General features: G+C 36.4%; 1 protein-coding gene across 3 annotated transcripts in view; it reads left to right on the top strand.

Moving 5' to 3' along the window:
* Positions 1-12,338, top strand: part of BAZ1B (bromodomain adjacent to zinc finger domain 1B) — a 77,617-nt gene that overhangs the window by 29,549 nt on the left and 35,730 nt on the right. For all 3 annotated transcript variants that reach the window (XM_058285923.2, XM_058285924.2, XM_071211177.1), the window contains 2 exons: positions 1,613-1,810; positions 9,411-11,115. In XM_058285923.2, coding sequence (XP_058141906.1) covers positions 1,613-1,810; positions 9,411-11,115 — 1,903 coding nt within the window. The remainder of the gene's footprint in view (positions 1-1,612; positions 1,811-9,410; positions 11,116-12,338) is intronic.

Below are 12,338 nucleotides of genomic sequence, written 5' to 3'. Positions count from 1 at the left end.
AAATTGTTTTCTTCATGCATAGTAAATATTATTAGAAGATCGAAAGTACAAGAAAAAAGAAATGATCTCTAATTCCATACTCAGAGATGGTAATTGGTGAATATAGATGTGGTTAATAATGGTTACTGGGAAGCGGATGTGGCTCAGCTGATAGAGTGTCCACCTAGCATATGGATCCGTGTGATGAGCTGGCCCACACGCAGTGCTTCTGCACACAAGGAGTGCTGTGCCACGAAGGAGCACCCCCGTGTAGGGGAGACCCACGCACAAGGAGAGCCACCCCACGAGAAAAAAGTGCAGCCCGCCCAGGAGTGGTGCTGCACACATGGATTACTGACAAAGCAAGATGATAAAACAAAAAAGAGACGCAGTTTCCCAGTGCCACCTGATAATACAAGTGGACGCAGAAGAACACACAGCGAATGGACACAAGGCAGACAATGGGAAGGGGAGAGATAAATAAAATAAATCCTTTAAAAAAAAAATGGTTAACTCTTACGTGACTCTTAAAAGCAGTAATATTCTATGTATACTATTTTATAATTTGGTTTTTTTTTCATTTACTATAAACATTCACAATGTCGTTAAATTTTCTTCCATAAGAATGATCTCAGATTGTAGTGTATATGATTGTCACCAAAGGAGCTTATTGAAAATACTAATTCCCAGGCTCTACCCCCAAAGATTCTTCTGATTCAGTAAGTTTGGGGTGAGGCCCAAGAATCAGCATTTTAATTTCACGCTAGATGATTCTGATGAGTGTGTTCTGATTGAGACACAGTTTTGTTTTTCATGTCTGTGTATTGTGTTAGATGGATTGGTTTTTTTTTTTTTCTTTAAGATGTATTTATTTTTTTCTCTCCCCTTCCGCCTGCCCCAGTTGTCTGTTTTCTGTGTTTATTTGCTGCATCGTCTTCTTTGTCTGCTTCTGTTGCTGTCAGCGGCACGGGAATCTGTGTTTCTTTTTGTTGCGTCATCTTGTTGTGTCAGCACTCCGTGTGGGTGGCACCATTCCTGGGCAGGCTGCACTTCCTTTGGCACTGGGCAACTCTCCTTACGGGGCACACTCCTTGCACGTGGGGCTCCCCTACGCGGGGACACCCCTGTGTGGCACAGCACTCCTTGCGCACATCAGCACTGTGCGTGGGCCAGCTCCACATAGGTCAAGGAGGCCTGGAGTTTGAACCGCGGACCTCCCATGTGGTAGACGGACTCCCTAACCCCTGGGCCAAGTCCGCTTCCCAGATTGGATGTACCAATCCCTTATTGATACACATTTAGGTTATCCCTCCTCCTTTTTTTTTTTTTCTAAGTAGTTAATGATTAATTTGTCTGCTTACTTCCTAAGATAAATTTTTCCAAGAGGAATTGATGGCTCAGAGGGTATACACATTTTAGGACTTCGATACTTACCAACAGATTGCTTAGAGATATCTTTAAATTGACATTTTATCCCTGAACATTATTCTACCTTTTTGTCTATCTACCTTATAGCCCAATTTCATAGATGGTATTGTGATTTTTTTGAGAGAACATAAATCTAAGTTTACGTTGGTTAATTGTTGTGTGTTTTTTTCATTCCACTGGTGAGTTATTATATTTGTCAACCTAGATCATCAGCAATGTACCAGCAGATAGTTTGATTCGCACAGAGCGCCCACCAAATAAGGAGATACTTCGATATTTTATACGGCATAATGCTTTACGGGCTGGTACTGGTGAAAATGCACCTTGGGTGGTAGAAGATGAATTGGTGAAGAAATACTCCCTGCCTAGCAAGTTCAGTGACTTTTTACTTGATCCATACAAGGTAAGTTTACTACTAATTCTTGCACAGCATAGAGCATTATTAGACGAGTTTATTTTCTTTGGTGGCTCCAATAGGATCAGATTTATAATGGATTTTGAACTGTTATATAGGAAGTAAGTTGAAAATTTTTTAGATATTTCTGTTTGGTAATAGTTTGTGATGTTGGGTTGGTAGGGGAAGAGTCAGTCACATGACTATTTCCCCTAGTTTAACTCATTTTTCACTATACTTACATAATTACAAACTATACATGTGCTTTCCTGTCTCAGATCCTTTTCGGGATGAGGTATGGTATAAATATAAAAAATATTTTGTAAGTCATTTTCTAAAAAGTAAAACTGATTTTATGCGGCAGGCAAGATGATTATATAAACTGGCATCCTTTAAAAGAATTTGGAATGATTATTTTGTATGGCAGGTTAATAGAAAAGATTGTGCTTTTTTTTTTTTTTTCCTTAACAATCTCATTTGAACTTCAAAACATTCTTAGGCAGTTGTATGGTAACATCTCTTAATCCTATTTTCCAAATGGGAAAACCGAGGCCCAATCTAATTGACAAAGTCAAGAGTGCTTTTTCATTTTCCCTAATGATGTCATTGGAACTTCAAAACATTCTTAGGCAATTGTATGGTAACATCTATTAATCCTGTTTTCCAGATGGGAAAACCGAGGCCCAATCTAATTGACAAAGTCAAGACATTGGGCCTAGGATTTCTGATTTTTTCTTCCACCTCAGGGTCTTCTTAATGCAATTTTTTTAAATCTTTACTTTTGAGGGTATTTTTTATTCTTTCATTGATAAATGTACTTATTAGCTTAAGCTTGATGATTATTATTTTTATCTTGGTTTTTGTGCCTAAATAGGATCAGGAAGGGACTGTTGATCCATTAAAAGTGAGTCAAGCTTTTAGGAGTTTTCTTTGTTTTTTTTTTCCCCTTCCTTTGTCTCTCTCTTTTAATTGTGAAAAAATAAGGAAACCTTAAGTCTTAACAACATTACCTCAATTATCTTAGGTTAATTTTGCTGTCAGAAGTATATTGAAGGTAATCAGGTGTAGCTCAGTGGTTGAGCGCCTGCTTCCCATGTATGAGGTCCTGGTTCAATCCCTGGTACCTCTTTGGAAAAAAAAGTATTAAAAATAATTTCAGTTGTTTTCAATTGATAAAGAACCATAGCTTAGCATTTAGCAGCTTTTCTTATTCTAGGCCAGCAAGATCAAGCATTATCTTCCATTGTGCCCTTTAATTCTTTACTGTTTGCTTAAGAATAATTTAGGAATTTATTAATTTTTTCTAGGTCAGGACTGAACTTATTTGTGGAATTATAGTAAAGCTAAGTTTTTTCTTAAGTATTTTAAATTTCTGAGGGGAAATTTTAGTTTACTGTCATTTCATTGCTATAGAATTTTGGAACCATGATAAAACTTTCAAATGTTATATGAAGTTAAATGAAAACCCTGTGTAGAAAATCATCTCTGAATGGGTTTTAGACTTTGAATCACTTGAATCCTTAAGTATTTTCCTATTTTCCTCTTTTTAAATCTTACAGTTATCGTTTGTGTATTTTAGATGAATAATTCAAGTATATGAATAACAGGAAAGACTGAGTATTTATGAGTAAAAGGTCTTTGAGGTTTATTGTAATAGAAAAGCTGATCCTAGACTTTGTGTAGAATTCAAGGAACTTGTATCCTGAATTTTTGAAGAAATGAGCTACTCCTAAAATTATTAATGAGGGTTTAAAATTTAAGTTAATGAAATTTGGCTCTGTTTCAGATTAAGAATAGAAATACAAGCTTGTTTGGACTAAACCTCCTAAAGAAGGAAATGATTCTACCTAGTAGGAGGAATTGAGACTTGTAAATTACCAGTTTCCAAAATTAGGGCCATAAATCCTTCATGTGTTTTCCTTACCTTAAATAATTATTTCTTATTCCCCAGTACTATTTGATATGTCACTGATGGCCTCCTGTTTTGCATTTATGTTTTCTTTTCTGTAAAATTAATTTTCTCAAAGGACTTCTGGCATCTCAGCCAGTAGTCCCTAAAACAGTACTTCTGATTCTTTCCTCATCTGAATGCATTGAAGATTAAAATTGATCGTATATAATCTGCCCATCCCAATGTGAATTTTTTTTTTCTCTTTTTTTGCCACCTCTTTGGTTTTTGTAGAATTTAACATTTTGCCAGGATGCTGAATACATTTACTATAGAAATATATGAGACTGTTTGGGAGGAAGCAAGTTCTGAACAGTAGTTTTAGGAAAGGACTGATGGGGAGAACTTAGAATAGAAGAAGAATATTTAGAGATATAGAAATTTTGGAGTGTTAGCTGACTTTAGGGCCTAGTGTGGTGGGAGAGGGTATGTTTGTGATCTTATTTCATCTCTTTCTAGAATATAAATTACTCGAGACTCAGGACTATTTTCCTCATTTTCTTTCTTGTGATGTTTAGCATAGTACTGTGCATATAATAGATGGCTTTTGAATTCATTTCCTTAAGAAATTCCATTAGATGAAGGTCTCTTAAGAACAATGCCACTGATAGTTGTGTTTAGGAATAACATAATTTTTTTTGTAGCCTAATCACTTATAAGATAACTGTCATCTACAATGAAGTCAGCCTTCTTAAAAAGTAGCTTATTTCCCTCTTGTCATACATTGCAGCCCTAGTGTTTTGTGAGTCTTACAGTTTGGACTCTTATTTTGGACTGGTCAGTACTAGTAGGTATGTTTTTACATAGAGACATAACTAGAAAGTAACACTTTTAAAGACATTTGGAGTCCTGAAACAATTTGGACTAATTTAATATGGTTTTAAAATACATTTTAAAAACAATGTATTATGAAATAATTTCATACTTACAGAAAAGTTGAGAAAATTGTATAAAGAATTTCCATGAAATTCACTAGATTCCTCAAATGTTAAAATGTTGTTTTATCATTTATCATTTTTTTCTCTACACACACACTTTATTCTGAACCTTTTGTTAGTTGCAAAACAGGTTGTCTTTTTATATTTTAATGCTTTTCCTAAAAGCAAGGATGTTTTCTAACATAACTATAGTACAATTATCAAAATCAGGAAATTAACATCGAAGCAATATTATTATCTAGTACACAGTTTTTACTCATGTTTTGCCAATTGTCCCAACAATATCCTTTTAGGCCCCCCAAAATTTTGTTTTAATTTTTTCACCTTTTTGTCCAGGAGCCCTTGTTGGATCATGGGTTGTGTAAACACCTTTGCATTTATTTATTAAGACTGCAAGCCAATTTTTTTTCTCTCTCTCTTTTTCTTTTATTTATTTATTTATTTATTTATTTATTTATTTATTTTATTGACTTTGTAATAATATTACATTAAAAATATATATGTGAGGTCCCATTCAACCCCACCCCCCCACCCCCCCTCTCCCCCCCCCAACAACCCTCGTTCCCATCATCATGACACATCCATTGGATTTGGTAAGTACATCTTTGGGCACCTCTGCACCTCATAGACAATGGTTCATATCATGGCCCATACTCTCCTCCATTCCATCCAGTGGGCCCTGTGAGGATTTACAATGTCCGGTGATTACCTCTGAAGCACCATCCAGGGCAGCTCCATGTCCCAAAGACGCCTCCACCTCTCATCTCTTCCTGCCTTTCCCCATACCCATCGTCCACCATGTCCACTTTTCCCAATCCAATGCCACCTCTTCTATGTGGACATTGGATTGGTTGTGTCCATTGCACCTCTATGTCAAGAGGAGACAAGCAAATTTTTTTGTAAAACTCTCCTCTATTTGGGTTTGTTTGCTTCCTCATGATTACATTAAGGTTATGAATTTTTGGTAGAAACTAGAAATGATGTTGTATTTCTTCTAGCGGGGGCATATAATGTAATTTGGTCTCATTACTAGTGACATTATTATGCATTTTAAAATTATGTTTCTTATATGTCCTAATAAAAGACATTTCAAGTAAGTGTTCATAGCCTTAAGATTTTTTGAAAAATACATTTTGGTTCTTGAATTTTTTTTTTTAATGAGTTAGACACAAAAGCAGAAGTGCTTTAAAAAATAAATCACGCTTTAAAAATAATATTTTACAGATAATATTTGTTGGTAACATTTCATAATTTGCTTATAATTTTCCCCTTTAAATTCATAACATAGTGCCTTGGGTAAATGAGAAGAGTGAAATAAAAATCAGAATATAAATTTCCACAGTGTTCTAATTCAGGATTCTTGTTGCTTAGACTGTATTGCTTAAATTCAGCATATCTGCGTGAGCTGCTACATACAGAGTTTCTTCATTTTTATCTCATTTATCATGAAACATGACTTCTTTTAGACAGATATTTGTGGTGGTGGTATATTTCAGGTGGAAAGGAACAAATGTAGTAGTAAATTGTTTTTCTTTTTGCACCTAATTCCCTTTGGCTTCCCATGTTGCTGAGACATTTATAAATATTTTTTCCTGTGTAAGTTAGGGAGGCCTTTACCTAAAAACGACAATACTACTAATCCAGATGTCCACTCTTCTCTTCTCCCTCCCCCATGCGTTGATTACTTGTGCTGAATGGGGTACAGGGGAGACCCTTAGCACATAAGTGGTTTTATACTTTTTCAGATCCCCTTGAGTCCATCCTTGCCGGCTCCCATTTGGCTGTGACTGCCCAGCATACTCCATGCTGAGATGATCCAGTTACTGAAGGACTGCTCACGAGGGGAGCCGGCCTGTTGGGAGGGGGTTGGGTGAGTTCATTTTTTTTTTCATTTTTAAGGGAAAAAATTATATGGTGTGACTTGGCAAAAAACACACTTCTTATCGCTAAAGTCACCCCAGCTCTTTCCTGCATTATTTCTGCAGAATACTATGCTTCTAAGTGAAAGAAATTTAAGGAACCAAATGCTAAATTTTAGTGACTTTTTTAAATAGAAAGAAATATAATCAGTAAATTAAGAAGTGGCCCAGTTATAATTGATCTTATTAAAGATATCTAAACACAAAAACAAAAGATATCCATTAAAAATGCTAAAAGTGAAACTTAGTCTCATGTGAGTTTCCTTTTCTTTTTTAGTGAGAAATTTCATTTTAAGATGACTTTAAATGTAACTTGTTATCCTGAGCATTAGGAAAAGGAAAAGTATCACTCTGTTATGTCTGTACTCTGAAGATTTTCCAAGGCTTGCTAAACAGGATGTTAACCCATTGGAGAGGGACATTTGTCTTTAATAACTTGACAGGGTAGAGATGGGTCTTGCTTTCCAATTTGCAGGATGGTCCCTGAAATATTACTGTCTTTGGAGTATTGATGCTATCACTGTCCAAGAGAAGAATGAACTCTTAAATAAATTTATCTTTGCATATTCCTTTTCAACGTTTTAAAATTTAGTGACCCAGCTTTTTGTGGGGGTGGATCCCCTGAGTCATCAATAGGGTTTATATTCTGTAAAGCTATAAAACCTCTTTGTTAGGTCATCCTGAGGATGACTGTTGGGGAGCCAAAGTAATCAGCCAAAGGAACCTACTGTGAAATTCTTAAAAAGGAGATTTACCTTTTAATTTAGAGAACTTAGCCAGTTATGGAATTTATTAAGTATATCACATTCATTACAGACCATATTTCTGTTTCTTATGCTGCTTTGGTTCTGTGAGTTTGTTTTTTTGATGATTATATCTTTAATGTTTAAATTTTGTCGTTGTAATAGAGCTTATTAAATGTTAAAACCTGTCTTCTTTAATGCTAACAAGAGCATAGGTGTTCTTATTATCTCTGGGATTTATTTCCTATAGCTCATGCCTTTAATACTTTTTTAGGGACATAATTTCTCATTCAGCCGTCTTTAGCTGTTTCCTTGCCTACTGTCTCATGTTACAGTAGCTTCTATCCACTGCCTCTAGACTGCTTCTTTACATATTACTTTTGTCAAGTTAGTCCCTTTCACTCAAAAATCTTAAGTGCAGCAAGTCCCTAAGTGGTATCTTTATGCTTAGCTGCTGTTGGTAATAGAAATCAAGTATTTTAGAGGTTATCTAGTGTTTCTCTTAATCACTTGAAACAACACATTTTTTAAAATTGTCTGTACCTTTTTTTTTTAGGTACTAGGGCTGGGGATTGAACCCTGGGGCCTTGTATGTAGGAAGCCAGTGCTCAAACTTCCCTGAGTTGGTTTTTTTCCCCTTTAGTTTGCTTGTTGTTTTGCTTTAGTTTTTAGGAGGCCCTGGGGATTGAACCTAGGACCTTCCATGTGGGAAGCAGGTGCTCAACCGTGTGAGCCACATCTGCTCCCTGGCTGTACTTTTGCATTATTTGGTTATTTTCATTTAGTTTGGGTTTTAGCTACCAGGCCTTTTTCTTCATAATTATATTCTTTAAAGCATCAGAATCACAGCTTTTCTTCTTTTAATACACATTCAAATAAAGAAACAGTGGTTTCATGACACATGTACTAGGTTCTAACCTATTAACTAATTCTGTGTGATATACGGATGAGATGTGGGAAGTTTGAGAGGAGAATATGTGAAATAGTCTGAGTGGGAAAGTGTATAGACTAAGGGAGTATACTATGGTTACGGGGCAGCATTTACAACTCATCTGAGGTACCTAGACAGGAATTTAAAGTGAGGTCATACATATTTTATTCTAGCCATGCTGAAGTTAAAAATCAGGAGTAAGTTGAGAATTTGAGTTGAGCAGGGTTATAATAAGCAAGAGAGACAAGTGAACTGTAGATTTATGTAAGAGATTGATTATAATGATTTGATGTAGATAAGGAAGGACGGGGAAGTGAGGGTGGTGAAATTATGATAGAATAAATTGATTTTAGGTCCTCATGAGATTTGTAGAATTGAGGCACTAAAAGGGAGTAAATCTGAAAAATAGGAGGAAATGGTCAAAGAGAATATATAAAATTGGGATTATTATATAGTTATTATTGTATTCATGGGAGGGGGGATTGGAATTTGAGGAATCAGGAATCCAGGGTCATGAAGTCTCCTTATCTGTTAGCATTGTTTTGTTTTTATCATACTCAGCAATTCTTTTAATAAAATATGCCTCTGAATTTAGATGAAAATGTTTAAATTAGTATATATTCTATTTAAAAGCATAGAATATCCCCCCAATGGAACTAAGTTTTGACAAACAAAATCCATACCTGTCTCAAGAACAATATTTTTTAAAACTCCTCAGCTACTGCCATTATCTAGATCAGGTATCCTTAATCTGGGGTCTACTGTGATGGACTTTCTGAAATTGTATGCATACTTTTTGTGTGTTATTTGTGGGGAAAGAGATTATAGATTTCGTTGAAGTATTTTAAGAACTACTAATTTGTGTATGAACATAAAACTAGTTGGGTAGCAAAAATGTTTAATATCAGATTTTTCAGTCCAGATATCAAGAGAATTTTATATTGATATAGCTAAAACATTAGCTAACATTTATGTCTTTGTTTTTTCAGGGTCGCAGTGTCTTTGAAGAGAAATTAATATGTAGCTCTACCTGAATAGCTGGGGAAGAGGGCCTTTAGGATGCTTAATTAAATATTGCTTCTTTAAATTCGTCTATTTAAATTAATTTTTTTCCTTTTCTTAAATTCTAGTACATGACTCTCAACCCTTCTACTAAGAGGAAGAATACTGGATCCCCAGACAGGAAGCCTGCAAAGAAATCCAAGACAGACAACTCTTCTCTGAGCTCACCACTAAATCCTAAATTATGGTGCCATGTTCACTTGAAGAAATCCTTGAATGGCTCCCCACTCAAAGTGAAGAACTCAAAGAATTCCAAATCTCCAGAAGAACATCTGGAAGAGGTGATGAAAATGATGTCACCCAACAAGCTACATGGTAACTTTCACATTCCTAAAAAAGGCGCACCTGCCAAGAAACCAGGAAAGCACAGTGATAAACCTTTGAAGGCAAAGGGGAGAAGCAAAGGCATCATGAATGGACAGAAATCCACAGGGAATTCTAAGTCTCCCAAAAAGGGCTTGAAGACCCCCAAAACCAAAATGAAGCAGATGACTTTGTTGGATATGGCCAAAGGCACTCAGAAAATGACAAGAGCCCCACGGAATTCTGGGGGCACACCTAGGTCTTCTAGCAAACCTCATAAACATCTGCCTCCTGCCGCTCTACACCTCATTGCCTACTACAAAGAAAATAAAGATAGGGAGGACAAGAAGAGTGCCCTGTCTTGTGTTATTTCCAAAACAGCTCGTCTTCTCTCTAATGAAGATAGAGCTCGTCTCCCAGAAGAATTGCGAGGTATTGTTCAAAAACGCTATGAACTTCTAGAGCACAAAAAGAGGTGGGCCTCTATGTCTGAAGAGCAACGCAAAGAATATTTGAAAAAGAAACGAGAGGAGCTGAAAGAAAAATTGAAGGAGAAAGCCAAGGAACGGAGAGAAAAAGAAATGCTTGAGAAACTAGAAAAGCAGAAGCGGTATGAGGACCAAGAGTTGACTGGCAAAAATCTTCCAGCATTTAGATTGGTGGATACTCCTGAAGGGCTGCCCAACACACTCTTTGGGGATGTGGCCATGGTGGTGGAATTCTTGAGCTGTTATTCTGGGCTACTCTTACCAGATGCTCAGTATCCTATTACTGCTGTGTCCCTTATGGAAGCCTTGAGTGCAGATAAGGGTGGCTTTTTATACCTGAATAGAGTGTTGGTCATCCTCTTACAAACCTTATTACAAGATGAAATAGCAGAAGACTATGGTGAATTAGGAATGAAGCTGTCAGAAATCCCTCTGACTCTACATTCTGTTTCAGAGCTAGTGCGGCTCTGTTTGCGCAGATCTGACGTTCAGGAAGAAAGTGAGGGCTCTGATACAGATGAGAACAAAGACTCAGCACCATTTGAGGACAATGAAGTACAAGATGAGTTTCTAGAGAAGCTAGAGACCTCTGAATTTTTTGAGCTGACATCAGAGGAGAAGCTACATATCTTGACAGCACTCTGCCACCGGATTCTCATGACATACTCAGTGCAAGATCACATGGAAACCAGACAGCAGATGTCTGCAGAGTTGTGGAAGGAACGGCTTGCTGTGTTGAAGGAAGAAAATGATAAAAAGAGAGCAGAGAAACAGAAACGGAAAGAAATGGAAGCCAGAAATAAAGAAAATGGAAAAGAGGAGAATGGGTTAATAAGCAAAACTGATAGGAAAAAAGAAATTGTGAAATTTGAGCCCCAAGTTGATATGGAAGCTGAAGACATGATTAGTGCTGTGAAGAGCAGAAGGCTGCTTGCCATTCAGGCTAAAAAGGAACGGGAAATCCAGGAGAGAGAAATGAAAGGTAAACTCTTATGTCAAGAGAAAAAAGGATAAAGCCCTTTAGGAGATAGTAAAAGGAAGGAAATTACTAAGGTAATGGTAGGGACTCTCGTTTTGTCGTAGCTGTTTAGTTACTTCTATATGTAATATTGAGCACCTATTATTGATGTTTTAGCAGGAGTGTTTAGCCTGGAATTTTGCAGTTAATGATATTTTGACTTAGACCATTGTTGATGTTGGAATCTTTTCTGGATTTAGTAAAGGACCAAATCCATGAACATAGTGGAAACAACACATTTGCTGGCCTGCTTTTGAATCCTAGCTAGCTCTGACTTAGCTGTATACTTTTGGGTTGGTTAACTTATCCGTGCCAAGTATAGTTTCCACATATGCTTAGTAAGATTGTTTTAACACTTGATTGACAAGGTATTTGAAATCCCTAGCACAGTTGCCTACTCAGATATTGACCTTTTCCTTATGACTTTTAAAATATTATAATAAAATACACTTAACACAGAATTGACCATTTTTAAGTATACAATTCAGTTGCATTAAGTGCGTTTACAAGGTTGAATAATCATCACCACTGTGTCCAGAACTTTCTTTCATCTCAAACAGGAAGAAACTCTGTCCCTATTAAACAGTAACACCCCATTCCTTCCTCCCTCCATCCCCTGGTAACCTGTGTTCTACTTTCTGTCACAATGAATTTGTTTACTTTAGATATTCATGTAAGTGAAATCCTACAGTATTTGTCTTTTTGTTCTGGCTTGTTCACTTGGCATATTTTCAAGGTTGATCCACGTTATAGCATGTTTCAGAACATTTTATTAATTCATCTGCTGATGGACACAGATTTTCCTACCTTTTGGTTATTATGAATAATGCTGCAGTGAAAATTGGCATGCATCTATCTGAGTACCAGTCTTTCGTTCTTTTGGGTATATACCTAGGAGTAGAATTGCTGGGTCATATGATCAGTCTATGTTTGGCTTTTTGAGGAGCTGCCAAACATTTTCCCACAGTGGCTGCACCATTTTACATTCTCGCCAGCAATGAACAAGGGCTCCAGTTTCTTCACAACATTGCCAAACACTTGTTATATTCCATTGTTTTTTATCATAGCCATTCTAGTGGGCATGAAATGGTATCTTGTGGTTTTGTTTTACATTTCCCTAATGACTAATGCTGTTGTACATATTTTCATGTGCTTATTGGCCATTTGCATATCTTTAGAGAAATATC

The sequence above is a fragment of the Dasypus novemcinctus genome, chromosome 23 (assembly GCF_030445035.2).
Source record: "Dasypus novemcinctus isolate mDasNov1 chromosome 23, mDasNov1.1.hap2, whole genome shotgun sequence".
Classification (NCBI taxonomy): Eukaryota; Metazoa; Chordata; class Mammalia; order Cingulata; family Dasypodidae; genus Dasypus; species Dasypus novemcinctus.
The sequence above is the reverse complement of the archived record's forward strand: the minus strand, read 5'-3'. Positions and strand labels throughout refer to the sequence as shown.